The sequence below is a fragment of the Strigops habroptila genome, chromosome 8, assembly GCF_004027225.2.
Source record: "Strigops habroptila isolate Jane chromosome 8, bStrHab1.2.pri, whole genome shotgun sequence".
Taxonomy (NCBI): Eukaryota; Metazoa; Chordata; class Aves; order Psittaciformes; family Psittacidae; genus Strigops; species Strigops habroptila.
In genome coordinates this window covers 3,402,668-3,422,500 of record NC_044284.2, presented here as the reverse complement: position 1 = coordinate 3,422,500, position 19,833 = coordinate 3,402,668, and the positions used below count along the sequence as shown (strand labels likewise).

General features: G+C 42.9%; 2 protein-coding genes across 4 annotated transcripts in view; one reads left to right on the top strand and one right to left on the bottom strand.

Annotated features, from left to right (window-relative positions):
• The window catches only part of LOC115611913, a 505,339-nt gene extending 493,708 nt beyond the window's left edge, over window positions 1–11,631 (top strand). For both annotated transcript variants that reach the window (XM_030495579.1, XM_030495580.1), the window contains 5 exons: window positions 292–575; window positions 2,440–2,522; window positions 3,703–3,983; window positions 5,481–5,617; window positions 11,087–11,631. In XM_030495579.1, coding sequence (XP_030351439.1) covers window positions 549–575; window positions 2,440–2,522; window positions 3,703–3,983; window positions 5,481–5,617; window positions 11,087–11,500 — 942 coding nt within the window. In that variant the 5' untranslated portion in view covers window positions 292–548 and the 3' untranslated portion in view covers window positions 11,501–11,631. The remainder of the gene's footprint in view (window positions 1–291; window positions 576–2,439; window positions 2,523–3,702; window positions 3,984–5,480; window positions 5,618–11,086) is intronic.
• Window positions 5,429–19,833, bottom strand: part of LMO4 (LIM domain only 4) — a 36,523-nt gene continuing 22,118 nt past the window's right edge. For both annotated transcript variants that reach the window (XM_030495583.1, XM_030495582.1), the window contains 3 exons: window positions 14,527–14,623; window positions 14,017–14,172; window positions 5,429–9,952 (listed from right to left, as the gene is read on the bottom strand). In XM_030495583.1, the coding sequence (XP_030351443.1) occupies window positions 9,944–9,952; window positions 14,017–14,172; window positions 14,527–14,623 (262 nt within the window). In that variant the 3' untranslated portion in view covers window positions 5,429–9,943. The remainder of the gene's footprint in view (window positions 9,953–14,016; window positions 14,173–14,526; window positions 14,624–19,833) is intronic.

Sequence of the window (19,833 nt, the reverse complement as noted above, 5' to 3'; positions counted from 1 at the left end):
GGGTTGTGGAGTTTCTCTCTCTGGAGACATCCCAAACCCGCCTGGACACGTTCCTGTGTGTGTGCCCTGCTCTGGGTGGCCCTGCTTTGGCAGGGGGGTTGGACTGGGTGATCTCCAGAGGTCCCTTCCAACCCTAATGATCCTGTGATTCTGTGAACAGGTACATTGGGTTTTCTCATACTGTTACAAACATCCTAGAAAGCAAAAATTATTTAAAAGCGAATGTTGTAAAAAAGGAGCCTGTCTCTCAATTCTCATACTGACCAAGTATGTCTGTCCACTCCTCCACAGCTCCTGCAGCAATCAATGGAACTATTAATTAACCTGAGGGCATTCCTTGGCCCGCTGCGAGTACAGCAGGATCCATGCAAGGGGCAGGGGATGAGCTGGTCAGAGGCCGATAAAGATTTGGACTTGCATTCCAGAAAAGATGTCCACAAAGGGACACGCTTCCCCCTGAGGAGCTGTTGGGTCACACTGACACTGCTGCCGTCCAGTGCAGATGTTTTTCAGCCTGTAGCAGTCATCCCTATGACACAGCACTTCTCATGCCATGTTCTCAATGCAGCTCTGAGGTTTGTATAGAAATGCTGTCTGTCTGTCTGTCAGTGTTCCTACCTGTGCCTGTGGTGGGTACTTGTTCTCGTGGGAACTAGAGACCACCGATGAAACGCATTCCCGTGCCGCTGGTGAGCAATCACAGCACACCAGTTTGGACAGCCATGTGTTCTCACTGAGCCCTGTTGTGCTGTGCAGTAATTAAAAAGTCATGAGTCCTATTGAAATATAGGGCATTGTGTCCTAAACCTCCGAGTGCCTGTGGGGGTGAGTAAGCTCACTCTCCGAGGATGTTCTCTGGTCTGTGTACATGCACCAGCTTCATCAAAAGGATGTAGGAAGTGCCAGATCCAGATAGATGAATTCTGCTTAGTTTTTGGGTTTTGTTGTTTGGAGGTTTTTTTAAATACATCACTGATGAGTCCAGGGATGGCAAAAATTAATTGTAATGAGCTAATTACTATACCAGCTGCCTACAAAGGGGGGTCCTGTAGGCAGACTCCTTCTGCCCATTTGACTAATGGTTAAAAACCACCACTCTAGAAATTATAAAGCAAAACTTTTTTTCCCTTTATAAACATCTATCAGCATCACCTTTATATGGCCCACAGCACCAACGCTGCCGAGCTTTTAAGTTCTCGACATCCAGCCAGAATCTCCCCTAGCACATTCTGACACATTTTACTAGCTCGCGCAGGGTAGAACACAGCCGTCTCCTGGAGCGGATGCTGCTGAGGACGGGCGCACCATCTGCGTGCCTCCCGACGTCCGAAGCCCCTTCCCAACTGCCAGCCCTTTGAAAAGCCAGCCTGTTCCTCTGATTGATTCACTTTTTAATGAACTGGGAAAGCCTGTGAACTTAAACCCTGACACCTCCACCTCCCTCCCTCCTTCCCGCGCCATCCCTGCAGCAATGTGCTGATTATATTTCAAGTTATTACGGGATTAATACTGCTGCCCCCGGTGCCTCTTTCCCCTGAACTTCATCAATAAAAGTTGTGTACTGCTCCTACTCCAGCTAGTTCGGTTGCTCCCTGAATCTCTCCACGTAACCTGTGGCGTGTCAGCAAGGCTGTATCAGATCAGCCCTGCGGAGCTGCCACCGCTGCTAGCGGTTAAACCCTGCTTGTGACATGGCCTTGCATAAGCTTTGTCTGTTTAGGAGGACATCACGAGCTCTGCTGTGCACCACATCAGCTCGCTAAGTGGGAAGCACATATTTAGCTATGTGCTAAATATGATAATACACACAAAATAAGATAATACACAAAAATTAAATAGATTGTGCCAGTGTCATCTTTGAGTTCAAAGTAGAGCTATAAACCAGACCCTACACAGGCCCAGTCAGTAGAAGGAAAAAGAGGAGGTGGGGAGAGCAAAAGACCTGGGTCCAGCACAGCCCAGTTTTTCACACATGGCATTTCTTTATACAGTACAAGCTTTAGGTTTACTTTTTTTGTTGGTGTTGTAGGTGGGTTTTTTCTTTTCCAAGAACCCTATTTTCTAAAAACATCATTAAAAATGTAATTAACTGGCTTATTCTTTGGAAAATCTGCAATTGTTTACAAAAGAACTGCCACACAAGCTGCCACCTTCGACTGTGTTGAAGTGGGAAGTTATGCTCTTGTTTACAACTGTGCATCAATTCCACAATATATTTAGTTTTGGTACAAGTTACATATAAAATTCTTACGGAGCTTAATGTTGCAGCAAATAACACGTATAGTAAGCGAGTAGGATTTATCACTGGCTGTAATGTAGTACATATTCTAAATATATATGGTGAATGATATACACACACACGCAAACAAAATGGAAATATATTTAGTTTAAGAAGTGATGAATTGTGTTTGCTTTCATTATTCTCGTTTTGTATTGCAGGAGAATGGAGATCAAGCCACATCCATGAGAAGGGTGACTGGTTGGGATCGCATCCAGGAAGCACCACACTCTCTGATGAGCAGGTTAGAGAAGAAACTGCACTTTGGCACAAGAGGGGGGTCCCTCAGGAGTGAGGGAATCCCATTGAGTCCCAAAATGCTCCCAAAAAGCATAAAACACTGATCCAGCTAAAACATCTCTCCCAAGATGTTTTGTTCCAAACTTCTTTCTTGGAATTTTCCCCTTTAAATTATTTTGTCTTGTTTTTTCCCTTTCTGGTCTCTCTCATAAGCACGGAGGCCAGGCGGCTCTGCTTAAATAATTCATCTACAATTTTGCAATATCTTTTTGAACTATAGCAATTAAACGGAAAATAGAAAAATCAGCTCAGCATCCTGTTTGGATGTAATTAAAGGTATAATCTGTTCCATTTGAATACTTCAGTGCTTACCCTTCTTAAAACAACAAATAAGAATAGTAGCTCATTTGCAATATGGGGTGGTTTTTTTTTCAAGCCAGCTAAAAAGACTAACTGATGAAGCAGGAATAATTTTTAAATGTGGCATAAGCACAAAAATACCAGCTACAGCTTTTGAATGGCTGCTGCAGATCCCACGTCTGATGGGAGTTCAGTAACAAGGGGTATAAGCTGTACGGCAAAACATCGAAGGCTTCCACTCCTTGGTATCAGCATCTTGATATGGCTGATATAATTACCTATCAAATACATCAGTGGAATGAATATCAGAGGATACCCAAAAATACGTAAGTGGGATGCGTATCAGCTCAGCCTTTTAGGGGCTGTTTGATCTGCAGGGTTTTTCCTAAGAATAACAGACAAATACCACATTCATCGCCCCTTTGTTTTCTATAGGCAGCTGATGATTTTACAACACAATAAAATTAGCCTGTTAATGGCTGGCTTATGAATTTTAGCTGGTTTTTTTTTTCCCTCCTATTGGACATTTCTCTACTGCTCAAAGAAATTGAAGTCAGGTGTAAAGTTAATATCTGCCTTGTTCATTTATTCATATTGTAAGCAATCAAGATTTCCCCAAATCACAGGGCAATCTCTCGCCTTTCGAGAATTAATATAGGCCCTGTTCTCTCAATTCAGTTTAACAAACCAACTGGCATAAGTTCAATGGAACCAATGATTATTCTGAGAGGTTACAGCGAACCACAGAAGTTGTTAGTGAAAAGCTTGCTTGTAAGATCCCCTAAGAGGAAAAGTATATGGATATTTCAAAATGTAATTAACAGCATATTCCAACAATGCGAGAAAGGAACATCAGCTGGAACCTGCTGCACACGGAGAGCTTCAGCTCACCCAGCGGCCACCACTCCTGAAAGAGCAAAGGACATGATGAGCACCGGAGGGGACCGCTCACTGCTGCAGAGAAAGGCACCAAGGGCAGGTTGTGACCACGGGCTCCTTCCCGTGCTGCTCCCTGTGTTCGGCCGCACGGCTCCCTCCCTCCTTCCCTCGTGGGCACGTTCACTGGCTCCAGGACCCAACCAGGCAGAACAACGCTTCTCAGAATGTAAGTGCTTGTCTCCACTGTAGCTCCCCCTCAAAAACCAAAGTTCTGTTGAGGCAAGAATGTCTCAAGCTAAGTTTTGGGCTCACTGCTATGGTTTATGGGACTGCTTCAACAAAATGGTTGAGATTTTTTGGTTTGGTTTGGGTTTTTTTTTTAAGTTCTATAAATATCAGTGAATAAAATGGCCTAAAAAGCAAAATAATATTTTTTAAACATTTTTCATCATTCAAAAGAAATCAGTTTTCAAGCCCAGCATTTGTAAGCTGAGGTGAACATCTCATGTAGCAGGGAGCTGATTTAAACAGATAAAATGATTACAAAAATGTAAGGGCAATATTACCTATGGGATCAAAATGGCACAATGGTCTATGAGGCCTGTATTAGAGCAGTGAATATGAGAGTTCAAAAGTTATTTAGCACCTATGAGAATTTCCAGCCCTCCTGGCTGGGTGTGCTTTGCTGTTTGAAAACCCAGGCCCTTTTCAGGACTGGTCCTTCAGAGGCTTGAAGCCCCCACGTAGTATTCCTCAACCATCACCCTATTACAAGGACAGCTCTTGTTTCGGCCACTGGACTCCACATCTTTTCTGAGCTGGCCAAACAGTGTGGTGTGGCCTTTCCAGTCACTAGAATTCTGCAATTTATTACTTTTAACACAGTAGCACTGAGAGGCTTCATCAGAAACCAAAAATCTCCAACCCTTGTAGTGCCAGGCCCTTGCTTGCCCTTCAGTGGACAAGCCAGAGATGAGCAGGGGCAAAAGAGCACCATGAGCCACCAGGCAGGACTAAGTCTTACATCAGATCCTATTGCCTCCCCCTTGAACTGTGTAGCCTCCTGCACGGCAGGAACATTTCCGTGAACTTGGTGCTAGAACTAGTGTTAAAAGAAACACAACAGAACCCGACTTGTTAAAAATACCCACAGAGGAGGGAGAAAAAACCCTCAACGCAGCTGCGTCTGCCTCCAGTAAACAGGGCTTTTATCAGGCCTTGGGCTCAGACATCGGGCCACTGTGCTGCAGGTGAGTGAATTCCTGACTCTCAGCTGGGCCGCTTTGGCTGAGGTTTAAGCACAGGCCTTTTACCTGCCGCTTCCCCGGAGCTAAGACCCTGCACACGCTGGGTGCGCGTTCCCCGTGCACCGGCTGACGCAGCAGTTTGCTCGGCAGCGCTCCTCTGCCCCATGGGTCACCCTTCAGGAGCAGGGCCGGAGCCATCCCACCCCCCAGGAACAGCTCTGAGAGACAAGAACCTGTTTCTAAATGAAGCAGCGCTTATCTCATGCATGCCACAGGTGTGATGTCATCCCCGCCGGCGAAGGAATGAGGATGTCTGCAGCCTCCACCGTGCAAAAAGGCAGGAACTGAAGCTAACATGTCTGAGACTTTGTTAAAATATGGTGATAATTAAGAAATATAATTACCACTACAAAGATAATTCCTCTTTGAGTTCTTACAAACAAGTTTTTAATTTGCACTAAAAATTTACATTTCAGATTTCAAGCCAACCACGAACGCTGTGAGCTCGGCGGGGACTCGAGGCAGTGGCTGGCGGGTTCTGCCAGGCTCGAGGGCAGGAGCTTCCCGGGAATGTCGCAGGCGAACAGCCGCCAGCAACGCGGGGTGCGCACAGGTAAGCGATGACACTGCTTTAGACTGTCTCATCTGTTGTACAAGTGTGACAATAAAAGCTGCGGCAGATAAACTTCTGCTTTTTATTAAAAAAGAAATCCAAAACAAAACCCCAAACAACTTATAAGGTAATTGATTGGTTTCTTCTAGTCTTTTATTAGTTGTGATTAAGGAGCTATAGTAGCCCTGTTTACACAGCTCTAACAAGTCAGGACCTGCAGTACATTATTGGCTTGCGGCCCACAACTTGCAGTCCATTCTCAACAGAATCAATCTGGAGTTGAAAACATCCCCTGTAGGAAGCGTACACATCCCTGCTTATACAGGAACAGAAAACAGTAATAACTTCAGGTCCTGTAAGTTGCAAGTTCAACTTACAGAGATCAGCCCTGACTTGTCATTGCTCTCAGCATGTTCGTGATGAGATCAGAGTGCTTCACAGAGGACTCATACTTTCAACTTGACAAGGGACATAGGTGAGCGTGTTACACTTCGCTGTTACTCGCAGCTCAGGCTGCAGAAATAAATCGAGAGCTCCTCACTGTTTAACATGCAGTCAAAGCACTGCCAATCTAAAATGGCTGATCAGTAATACTTTAATTGCAGTTTCATAGAAACAAATTGCTATTTAATTGCAATAAGCTCTTCTGTGGCTTAGCTGGACTGACAATAGGCGTACACCTGGTGCTAACAGCAACATGCAGCAACAGTGGTTATGTGGTACTTCACGTACGGGAGGCTCAGGCAGTGACATCGGACCCGGAACACGTAATTTCACACTGAAGAAATGTAATACTTAAAAAATAGATGTACATAAATGTTCCTATCTCAGTTTTATTTGTTATTTAATAGAGCTGTTCAGACTGTAGATCCTTCCAAAAAGCCTCACACTTGACAAACAACTGCCAGCCAAAGAACCTGATAGAGAAATTGAAATTAAAATGCCCTTTGGAAATGTCTGATGGTGCTTGATAGCAGCTCACACTGTGCCAGGCCGTGGTGTGGGCTTGGGTGGCTTTTTTTCCTTAATATTTACCCTAAAATTAGATGATGCAAATTTTATCAGTGTTGACTAACAGAGAAAAAGGGAGACGCACTCAGTGCGGTTAATATTCTAAAGCTGTGACTTAATTTCATGGCTTCATTTTGGTAAGACGTTCTCATTTTATATTTCATAAGATACCGCATAACCTGTTAAAATATTTAAAGATAAATCATGTAGGACTGAAAAGACAGTATCTTGTTGCAAACAGAATTTGGTTTGGAAAGGCTTAATGTCCCCCTGCCTGCCAGGATGCGTAAATCTCATCTCTAGACAGCTGGATAGGTAAAAACATTAAACCCATTTAGAGGGCAATCTTTTTACGGAATTGTTTCATTAATAAGAGTGACAATTTCTATGATTGAGACATTCAGATGCAGCATAGACAGAGCCTTTTATCCAGGTTCACCAGGATGAGTTCAGATTAGAAATATTTCCTTTGGTGGTTTTTTTAACAGCATTCATTTCTGGAAGTGAGGGAAGCTCTTACTGAATGATTATTTGTATGACTTTTCAGCAGCACTAAATGCAGAGGGTGTATTTCAGCCTCAGCATCGCAAATGCATGTGATAGATAAAAGGTGCACAAGTACATCTTTTTCCTTACAGATCTCCCCAGAAAGTGGTTTTTCACGTAAGGACAAACCTAAGTGGTGCCAGCAGCCTTCTGCCCACACCTACCGTCCCCATTTGAGCCTGGTTTATTGTCTGAAATACCTCTGGTTTCAAGAAAGTGTTTTACCTAAAGCAAGAACACTACTTAAATATGTTCTATTGTATATTCATGGCTCCATTAGTCCTCCTCCAATTTAGCACATCAAAGCAAAGGCTTCATCACTCGCATGTGGATTATGCTAACATGAGTGACATTTGTAATCTTATAGGTCTGCAACTTAAGAAATGCTTTTAAAGTAAGCTATTAAATAGGTAGCTGTGCTTTACAAACGAGTCATATAATAGTTTATTTAAAGCTGTTAATGAACTTCAACCTCTACAGCACTAAATGCGATCCTACGTTACTTACTAAAAGTTATTAGCTATCTTCTTAGCACTTCGAGGTTATATTGGACAACCCAAAATCTGCACGTTAAACACCGTACCTTGAGTGCTCACACTGAAGGCATGTAGGAAGATGTCTACAGTCTCTCTAATACTTGAATTCTGTATTCACACGCCTTCAAGTGTCTTTTCAAAGCAGCGCAATTTGCAGGCCTCTCCTTAAAGACTTCAACACCAGATCAAAAAGCTCAGAAACTTAGTTAAAAAATACCTAAGTGCATTTAATTAAAAAGCCGTACCGAGCTTCAGTCGGTTTATTGCTCTGTGTTATGCAAGTGTTCTTTTGTCTTTACCGCCTGATACTCTACGTTACGACATTTTCTTTTCTCTGCACCGGTCCTATTTTTCCTCAAGCACTGAAGTGTTAAAAGAAGCAATTCAGCAGCCCTCCGATGTGCTGGAGGTCAAGAAGTAGAATCTTGAAATAAATAAATAACGAAATCTGCTCTTGGTTGTTCAGACAGACGAATCTGTACATCAGCTTTTTGTGTCTCGGCATCACAAGAAGGAAGAGCCAGGCTCGCTCCATAACTGAGCACACTGAGCACCACCTCAGGAGCAGAATGAAAAAGGAAAACTTAAGCCTGATGTATTTCAGATGTATTCGTCTCCTGTAAAAGTAGAGCAGTTGTTAATATTGATTTGTTATTAATTGCAGCAGAGGCACATTCCAGGTGTGTGCAGTTTCCTGATGAAGGCAGCCGTAGATCCATGTTATTGTTCTTGCCACAAACCTGGGAATTCGGAATAATTTTTCCTCAGAATTATTGTGCGCTGAGCAGCTGACAGGAAAATCTCTTTTCTAAAGCTTAGGGGAGGCTGCGTTGCTTTGGGGGAGCGGGTTGTGCTTGCTCGCAGAGAACAGATCATATTTGAGATCAGTTAGTTCTCAGAAACAGCCCAGGAAACTTGGTTTTCTTTCCTTAAGATTATTGGTGTGGAGAAGTTAGACTCTTACCCCAGCAAACACAACTTTATGTTGCTCAGATCAGAACAGCTGCTGTATTCCTTTCCATGAATACTCAATTCTAGTGCTCAGCATGAGGTACAGGCCCTGTGTTGGGTTTTATGTTATTCCTCTTTGAGGGTGTGCACACACACTCTCCTGCTCCGTGTGCTCAGACACACGCACATCCTTAACGCAGGCGATGCTGCAAAAGGGAGCTGGCTGGAAAGAGACCTTGCTACCTGTATGCGTCCCATCCTTCACTGCAGCATGGATTAAACTGTACAGAATTAAGGATCAAAATGCCAAATACAGATCATTTTGAAATACTGCTCTGCATCCTTGCCAAAAGTAACATGGTAAAGTAGTTAAACAGACTCTTTACTGGCCTAAGAAAAAAACCCCATCCAAGCAAAGAAACTACTTTGAAAGGTACTCAAGTATTCAGGTCATGACTACGTAAGATACAGCCTCAGAACAATGTTTTGAATGTAGTTAAAAAAAAGGCAAAGTGTCTAAAACCCATAACTCGATTCAGTGTTGTTTTACTTTTTTATTATTTAAATACACCATACTAGAGCAAATGTCTCTGAAAATATCACAAATAAAAGATTTTTCTTCATTCAGCAAATTAGAAGTAGGTGAAAATTTCTACACAGTAGCTGCTATGAGCCTGACTTTTTTTTTTTCCTTTTCTTTTCTTGTTTTTTTTGCCATGGGAAGTAGCAACATTAGGACAAAAACACTTACATGCATACATACATTGTATTTTACAGAGATACAATAAAAGTGTTTGTGATAGAATATCACAAAAGCCACATCTTTTATCTCATGTTCAGTTTGATTGCAACACATTTCCTTACAACACTTAAATATACAAAGAGCAAATAGAATGTTGTTAAGGTAAAACACAGGGTACAAACTGGCCAGTGCCCTGCTAATTGTTAATGAGGGTAGAAAGCAGATTTCAATGCTTCTTTTAATTAGCTTCATTAGTCATCTTCCCCACCCGCCCCCCCAAGATGTCCTCCGGTGGATCTTTTTTCATTTTCTCTACAGTCTCCCATTAGCCCAGGTTCATGGAGTCCTTAATGTTCATATTCAGTCATTTTAATACACCAATAAATGTGGGAAGGGCAATCAAGAATAAAGAAGGTGCAATGGTATGGAGCTGGCATTGATGCTAGCTACAAAGGTGACTTGTCTACTTGGAGACATGGGATCCATCTGTGATGAACAAAATTTGAGATGAAGGCACGCATTCTGCATTACTCTGACCTTTTAGCAGACCTGTAAGAAATAAAAATGGGTATCTTAGCTAGAATACTAAATTGGAGATAGGAAACTACAACATGACTGCTTTCCTTTTCCTTACGCACTAATCTCTTTTTTATTAGATTACTTTCCAACTGTGACTTGATTAAGGCTTTCTACACTATCCATTCATACCGCCAACGTTTCGACTCCAAATAGCAAAGAGCAAACATTTTCCACAGTTTCACTACCAAGAAGAGCGGGGGGGGGGGGGGGGGGGAAGAAAACAACAAAGAAGAAAGAGAGAGATGACACCAATAAATAAGAAGTGCGCTGTCTGGTAACAAATCGTACAGTGAATAAGGTGGTTTCTCTGGGCCCCTTTTAAAAGGGAAGCAACATTACGCCATGCCTTTGAAGAAGCTCGTAACATGATCTTATAATTGGAAGAAATAGTGTGTAAAGCAAATAAGAAGTGCAGCCAATATCCTCCCAAGGCAACTTTGGTTAATATGCTGCATTGCACAACAGCTAAATATAGATATTTCAGGATTTCCCACCCCCCCAACCCCCTTTAAAATTCCTCATCTGGTGCGTTAGTTAATGTTACATAAACATTTTAATACATGAAGTCAAACATGTGCTTTCACACTGGTGTTAATGAATTGTGATAATTAAAAGTGTCTAACTCAATAAAAATCTAAACTTTCATGGATAAAATAGAAATGATCATCCATAGTCTTCAAATACAATCTGTTTGCAATTACCAAAATGAAATAATATGTATTAGATTTTTATGGTTTTTAAATGACATTTTGCGCTTCCCAGGAAGTTCTTTTTTCACCCTTTCTCTAAGTTACTAAAAGCCTGAGGTCTATTAGTAACTGCAACCCCCCACTTTCAAGCTAATTAAAGTAGTAGAGGCTTGGAGGTTTAATTCCCCAGAGCTGAAGCTCAGTGTGAGAAAGGTAATTTGTCTGTCCAGAACAAAGATTAGGGAGCAGCCAGCAAGCATATTTAATAAATGAGCATCAAATATCCTCTACTATGGACACAGACAACACCAATTATGTAACTACAAGGGAATTGTTGAGTGATATGTAAACCAGAAGATTTTTAAGATCTTCTCTGAGAGACGTAATCTAACTCATACTTTATTTAACAGCGTAGAAGCTGCAGACAAGCATTTGCTACAAACACTGCCAACCGGTGGAAAATTTACACTCGGAGGAGGTGGTAACACTGCTGCAAACAAGAGCTACTACGGGAACGCTACCACTACCAGTAAAGCAGACAGAGTTCCTGCCAGTACAGCCCCTTCACGTGGGACAGCACGCGGGGCATCACGCAGGACGAGCCTGCGCTCCGCGGGCAGGCAGGACCGAGGTCAGAGCACACAGCAAGCGAGGGGAAGTTACACCCGACATCCACGAATTGCCCCAGGGAGGCGAAAGGCAGCAACAGCCACCAAAGTTGGGGCACGGAGCCCCCTCTGCCTGTGCCAGTCACCACCTGCAAACTGCATGGACACAACAGCGAGTCCCTAACTGCCACCTCTCCCTACGCACCAGGAACGGGAGTTAATGACAGGAGTCTCTCTTGAGTTTAATAACAAACCCTGTGCATGTTCTGCTATGTCTATAATCTCTGGTGGTAGAAGAACCTGGAGACTGATTGATCTTTAATGTTTAATAAAACGTATCTGTTACAGCCAACACTGTCGTAGTGGAAGAACATTTTAATTAGTGGCCCTGAAACACAGCTTTCTGGAAAATACCTCGGATGTAAACATCTTCACACTGTTAAAAAGCACACACACCCCCCCCCAAAACACAACTCTTGGCACCTGTCCCTGCAGCTTCCAGAACTCCAGAAACCAGGCAAATCTATGAGTTATCAATCAACTATATTTGTTTTCTGGGGTTCAGGTGCTCTGCAACTCCCCTTTAAGAACTGGTGAGAGAACTTACACCATTTTCTAGAGAGATTATAATAGAAAGAACCCCACACTATAATCTCTGCACTCAGTCTTCTCCCCAATACCTGGCCATAGCAATGCCATTAACGAGTAAACACTTGTTCTCGCTGTTTTCTCTGCATTTAGCTTCTGCCAGGTGTCTACAGTTGTGAGCTCTGCAAACCTAGTCCAGTTTTACTTCACTTCTCTCTCCCATGTTCTGTGTTCCTCATCATATCTCCTGCTTTTATTGCAACTAAATCATTTTTACGTTTTGCTAAGGCATAGTAAGAAACTGATAAAACTAAATGACAATTTAGACACCTATTTGAAGTTACATTAAACTTTACATTCGGAGAAGACAAGTGGATAAACCACTCTCGGAATGGTAAACCTTTTACTGCAGTGTATAAAGATGAATGGTTTTACCTATATTTTGGAATGGGATAACTATAAATATTCATTTAACAGATTCACTGCTCGTGAGTCTGTATTACAGATTTGTTTCATTAAAATTCACAACAGTATAAATCTATGAATCTTTAACTGTATTTGTACTTCCTTGAGAAGAAGCTGCACATTCTCCTCCAATCTTAATTATCTTTGTTCTGCCTAACGATACAGGACTTTTGTACTCAACTCTCTCATCACCTCGATTGACAAATTAAGTAAATAAAAAAGGCCCACGTTTTATTTTGCTATAATTACATTGCCTGGGTAAGACTTGAAAGAATACTTAAAATTAATCAGTAAATTTATGCACAGAGAAAAAAAATAAAGCAAACACAGATATTGAAATGTAGCAACACAACAACAAAAAAAATCACTGACATTAAAAACCCGTTTGTGTTTTCTTGGACATGTTTCTCCACAAACTAAAAGCACTAAGAAATACTCTGCACGTTGCAGAATGGATCAGCCTCGCATTCGTCCCGGATTTTTTTAATCTTCCAAATTCCTATTTGCAGATAAATGTTATTTTTTGTGATCCTTACAGACATTAATGAAGTTCCTATTGTAAATCCATAAAGAATTACCAACTGAAGTGTGCAGTTTTTGTTTCATTGCAATAACTCAGTGCTGTGTGATTGCCTGGGTTAATGATGAAAAAGTCAAATATACTATCAGAGCTGATGGAAAAATCTATCACCAATCTGAAATTAAAATTCATCTGTGGTCAATAAGATTTAATATCCATGCAAGTGGCGCTGTAAAGAGTAAATGAATCAATGTCATCAATACATAATCAGTATGAAATATGATGTGAATAAAATTATGTGCAAGAGTCATACATTCACTCTTTTCTGGACCAGAGTGGAATGAACAGTCTCTTAACTCAAGGTTGACAGTAATTGTTACAAATTAGGCACAGCAGTTATCAAAATGCACTCACTTGCATAGCTTTAGGACTTATTAAGGAGATTAAAATAGATCTAAAACTATCTAGTTTCAGAGTTACAGGACAACTGTTGATCAGAATTTTTTTCTTCTTCTTCTCCTCTCTCTGATTTGTACAGTCATTATTTACTCATTTAGCTGGAAACCAGGAGCTATCAACCACTGAGATACACAATCTCTAGTTGAGCTGTTAGTGTTACGGAGCGATAAGAAAATAGCACTTTGGTTTTTAAATCAGAGTTATAACATACAAAACAGACAAGAAAATACTCCTGAAAAAGTACCCCAAGATGCTCCCTCAACTAAACCCTTCAATGTTGAAGTACATGGGTTTAGTTCAGGAACCTTCTCTTCACAAGACATTATTTCCATATTAAAGGACCTAATTTTCCTCCCACAGAAACCTGCTCTCTTGTAGCCCTTAATTTCAAGATTATAAAGTAAAATACTTCTCTTTGTTAAGAGTTTGCATTAACGGATGCTCTCCGCTTTGCTTTGTACATAAGGAGTTCAACAGCTGTACAGATGCACATGCCCAAACCAAAATAAACTGACTCCCCCTCCCCGTATGTTGTATTTAAAAGGTTAGCGCTTTCTCCCCATGCCCCACGCCTACGTTATTTAAGGTAAGTTTGGTTACTTAAAGGTCTCCTTGCAGGGGTGGGGAATGTCCACTATTAGAATGAAAAGAAATTGATCTTCATTTAGCTCTAATAAAGCTTATTAGTAATTGTTGGGTATTCACCTTCTGGTCTGGCAGTAGTGGATTACTCTGAAGTGAATTCAAATGGCCATTGATGAGAGCTGTAGGTCTATCATGTTCACAAAATAAACTGCCATTGATGTAGTGAAACCGATCTCCGGGGACCAGGCGATTCCGGCAGGTAGAGCATGTAAAACACTGAGGAGGGAAAGAGACAGCGAGTGAGACCACAGCACAAATTAAGTATGCTGCAGGTTTGAAAATTACACCTCAGAGACCACAAGTGAGCTGAGAGATGGAGCGGCTTGGTTTTGAGGATCTCCAAATATGGCATTAGTCTTACCTGTTGGGACTGGGCAGTACACAACTCAAGTATAGTTCTACCGATTACCAGGGAACAAAGCTACATGCTAAGGGAAGCTTTAGAATATACACTTATATTTCCAGTTAGTGCTTTGCATTTCATTCATAAGCAGATGCAGATTTCATACTGAAGAGGCAGGGCAGTACTAACCAGCTGCTAAGTAAAAACACATCGAAAAAGCCCCTCACCTTAAGATGATAGACGTTGCCCTGCGCCCTCATGACCAGCTCACTAGCAGGAATGGACTGTCCACAGGCACTGCAAGCACCACTATTTCCAAATAACCTGAAACAGAGGTGATGATCATGAATAATTTAATACACAGGAGGCTCTGAGCATTTTTGCGCATCGCTGCAATGGTTTATTACACAACTGTTTTAGACTTCTGACCCCTGCCTTCCAACTTGCTTATGTGTCATAATATGAAAAAGTGTATTTTTGTGTCACAACAACTGGTAGCTTCACCCCACCTTAGATGTGGTTGCACATCTAAGGATTTAATCAGAAATATTGACTTACACCTCTGGAAACACAAACAATTCTGTACTACACACATTTTATCAGATTACTGGGTTCATCATAAAAAAAAAAAAAGATACAATTCATGACTGGAGTTTAAATGCATTGTGTCCTTGAAATTATATGAAGAACTCTTTTGTACTTTAATCATATCTTGAGATATGAGTCATCAAAAGGGTTAAGAGGATTTGATTGTATATCTAAGAAGACATCATGCTCAGTGTATTGAAACTCCAGTAAACCTCCATCAGTGCAGAGTTTCCATTAGAAACTCTCTGCTATCCAGGTTGATATATAATGTGTATGGGTTAACCTTTTCAATCATGGTGTCAACACTTTAGATTTGCCTCTGCTCATCTCTTTCATCCTAACCTTCTCTCTCTCTTGATAATGAAATGCTTGCTCCAACTTCCCTCTATCTGCTCCTGAGTCCACAATTTAGATTACTTCATCTCTGCTAGCAACAAACTGAATGAAATTTCGATTTGAGCAGAAAGTAATTTACCGGGATCTGGACCCATTTGTCATCATATCTCTCTGGGTGTTTGCTGTATCACTGCAGTTTTCCTATGCAATCAAATGAGACCACAACATCTGCCATTGGGGGGGGGGGGGCACACGCGGTGGGGGAAGGGGGAAAGAGGCACAAGAGTGGTGAAGAAAAATATATACATAATTCTTCAAATCCATTTAAAGGCACAACGCATCGATTCAAACCAGAATACAATAACGATCATCGAGTTCCACTTCTACAGGCTGCGGCCGCTAGAATTAGAAGCCCTTTATTTGCTCTTGCGTGCGTCTCTACTACACACAAATATTTATCAAGACTACCACAATCATTCCCAGTAAAAAAGGGAAGGGAACAAGCTGGCAGGGTCACGGACCCACTTTTCTGCAGGATGTAGAACATAGTAATAGGATTTACAAATTAGCGTATTGGTGTCATAATAAATATTAATATTTGCATCTCTTTCCTGTCCAAATAAAGTCATAAAATTCTGGTTGTGTCAACCCAGGACATGCATTACAACAGAATACCCGTAATCTGAATGATTGCAGTGGGCCTCTGTATAAAAATAATTGCTTTGAATTTTCAGGATCTGAGCTTGCAGAGGAGGCTTGTCATGTTCAAACTACTAATTTGCTGTCGCCACTTTATTGAAAATAGCCTGTAAGTTGTTATTAAATGTATCGACTGAACGACAGAGAGAGTAGTAAAACTGCCCCTTAAGATGGCTTTTAATAGGAAGCTGAGAAACAAATTTTGCAGCAGCATCGATTTGAAGAGTTCAATCAAAACTCCATTTCAAAACTAATTAGTCTGAGATCCACGACACATTGACACGTTCTTGCAGAATCACGGTGGCTACAAAGGAAAAGCTGAACTAATGCATTGCCAGGACCGCCAGCCAAAGGGATGGAACTGGCTGGAAACTAAGGGCCCAGTATTAGGGCATCTTCCAAACCAGGGCCAGTTGGGAGTAGTTACATGAGGGGTGCGCTGAGGTGACTTCCAGAGCTTTACGGTGTGCGTTCTCCTGCCTCCATTGTTCCTGGGAGTGAAGTTGGCACACGGCGCGCGGGGAGCACTGCGAGCGGAGGCAGCAAGGCACGGTGGCATTTCTAGAGCCAGGACCCCAAACACGCAGGGTAAGGTGTTACCCAAACGTAAGGGCAACCCACCCGCCGCGGGGGAACAGACAACTTGTCCGAGAGAACCCGAACCTGGCGAGCGGTCTCTCTTCACCCCCCCGAACAACTGCACCACCCAACACAGCCCTCGGAATACTGATCTCACCGCACTACTTGTCTTCATTAAGCATGCATTTGTTACACAGTTCAGTTCTCTCTGGCTGGAAGTGGTCGTACACCTTGAATGTCTGTGAATTCTAATAAATGGAGTCAGACTAATCCAGAGGCTTTCCACACATCTTAGGTTTTCCCCTAAGCACGTTCCCAGAACAGTTGTGTTTTGGGAAGTCACTTCAGCTGAATCTCCTGCTAAAATTCCTCAAGATCACTTGCAAAATCAGAATACCTTTTTCCACTGCTTTGTATTATTTACCAGGAAAATTGGGCTTATTTTCCTTCTCTACTGTTATGAATGGTTTTGTTCTGTAATACCATTAAGGGGAAAAAGGTTTTATCTTTTAAATAAACGGTTATTCCTCCTTACCGGTAAAGGAAGTCTTCCACAGTAACTATTCTTTACTGAAAAAGTTGTTTCACGTGGTTTCTGCGAGGCTGGAGAGCTAATTATCTAACCAGGGGGACTGTCCAGGACAGTATTTGATTTAAAAGGCTTGAGGCTTTAGGTGCTCAATTAAGTAGCTATCGGTCTCAGACTGGACTTTAATGGGCTCTTTTCTCTTTAACTGCAGCAATGGGTAGAGATACCCCAGGTCAGGCTAATTAAAGCCAGGGGACTCTTTAATTGTGATGACAGAATTGGTTTCAGTTTCCTCTTTGGGTCCTCAGTCCAAGAAGGTCATTAATATTTCAACATTTGGGCAATGCAATCAATCACAAACATCAAGAGGTTCCCTATACAGACAAGGCAGCTCTTCTGCACTTAGCAGCATTTTACTGAGCCACCTTAAATTAACCACTGTGTGGTTCCAACACGGCATTCCCCACACCCCCCAGCACAAAAACGCTCCTGGGTTTTGGGGTGGATTGGGTTTGGGTTTAAGAACTTTGAGAGGAGTGGGAATGAAGCAGCAGGAAATCTTTCCAGCCCCGTTTCCCATCTTGCTGCTCAGAATTCAGTACCAGCAGAAACACATCTCCAGCAACTTAAACTAACACAACAAGGTTCCAGTTCCTTCCAAAATCGTGGGAGACAGATTTAAGTGCTCCGATTCTTGCACAACACAGTGAGCATTTGTGCCCACGAACGTCTATCCAAGCCCTAGCAAAGAGAAATGCACATCCAGACCTACTGATCCAGAAGCGATTGGTGTTTCTGTACATTCCCTATATTTAATCTACATTCTGCACCAGCTATATTAAATGTAACAAAGAAAGGCAACACAGAAATTACGCCTGGAGCCAAGTCCATTAAAGGTACTTCAGAATAACTAGAGCCCAAGCACCTTAAAAGCACCAGAAGCTATTGATACTTAAAAGGGGGGCTGTGCATAATGGCAAGTGCTGCATTAGAGAAGGGGAAGGAAAGGGAGAAAAAAAAAAAAAACCATCCAAATTACGCTTGGTTAATTCAGAGTAACAGATCTGCCCCCAAGTGAATTGGAGGCCTTGAATTAATTCTGTTATGACAAATCAAGATAAACGTTCCCCCTAAATTGCATGCGATTTAATTAATTTTTGAGATCCTGGTGTTTTTTTTTTCTCTCCTAGCTAATAGTTCACATGCTCCTGTGCTGTCATTGTGCTTGAGTGGGCAGACTTCAAAGTGATATTAAATAACCAACTATTAGATTTACCTAGCACGTCCTATTGGAAAAGTGCCATTTAATTACCTAGCCTGTTCAATTAAAGGGACAGCATTCCCTGAATATAGCAGCTTGCCGCTGATTACCAGGGAAATGAACCCGCTGCCTGCCGGCCCCTCCGCGCACCGCGGGACGGGGGGTGTCCCACCGCCGGGCCCCACGCACCCGCGGAAGGAGCCGCGCACCCGCGGAGGGACCGGGCGCTGCCCCTTTAAGACGCGCCCGGGCAGCCCCCCCCCGGCCCCCCTTCCCCACCACTCCCTGCTCGCTCTTAGAGGCCAATTTTGTTAATTAAATGTTTTGTTTGCGACGCGGCTCTCATTCATTTCGGACACGTCATTCCGAGCAGATCTAAGCCAGGGACCAGATCTCATTAGATAAAACCTATCAGAACTAAGAGAAAATGGAGGAGACACTAATTAAAGCTTTTAATTGTGTGGATTCGCTGCCACGCTGCTGCTTTATCTGGCATCCTAAGGTTGGGAGGGCTCCGCTCTGCTCCCCTCCCTGCGAGCGCGCTGCTCGCCCTCGGGAGGGAGGGGAAGGGACCGGGATTTTCGCCTCCCTCTCTGTTCCCAGGAACGTTGGCTTCCAGTGAAAGCTGCTGCTGCTGCAGCTCCACGGCGAGTTTGTCCTTTATTTTTGCCTTTTTTTGGGGGGGGAAGAGGCTTGAGGGGGAGCGGCGTTGTGTTGTTAAAACAACAAAACCCCACGGACAGCCTCAGACGGTTAAAAAGCTCATTAATAAACGGCCCCATGGTCTTGGCCCGAAGGAGTCGGGTCCCTTTCACCTGGCACCCATCGGGCCGATCAATCCTCGTCCCCATTTTGTGGTGTGCTCACGCCTCCCATTAACTGCGCCCGTGGCTCCTGCACGGAGGGGAGGGGAACGCGCCGCCGCAAAAGCCCCACCGAGGAGCAAGAGGCGGGAGGATGGCAGGGGGGAACCGGAGGGACCCGCTGCCAAATGGGTGCCATCGCCTCCACGACCAAATGAGGCCGTTTCCAGCAAGGAAAGGGCGAGCGAGGGCCTCGCTCCTGCCAGCGCGACCCACGTGGGAGCCCACGAAGTCCATTTCCAGCAGGAACAAGCTCCAAGTTAGCCCAGCCCCGGCAGGCCAGGCCGCCCTACCCCACCTTGAGTGTACGGTGTCCAGTTCAAGTTTCAGCAAGCATCTGTCAGAGTTATTTTTGCAAGTCAAATTACACAGATCTAAAGAGAAGTCAGGCGATAGAACAAGGAGATCAATTCAAACCCCTCATCTGATAAAGCATCCTATTCATAATCGCCTACATTAAAATAAACGAGTATTAATTCTTGGCAACACAAAACCAGAGGACTGCGATAAGCCTGCCTGAACTTGCCTCTGGGATACAGTGGACGCATCTTCTCTTTTTAATTAGTAGTAATCAGACATGAGGGTTTGTTTGATGGTGTTGGTCGAGTGATGAATCTGTACTATTCAGTGCATCTTAACAGTAGTGTCAATTTTTCCACTTCAAACACGACTCTCTCCC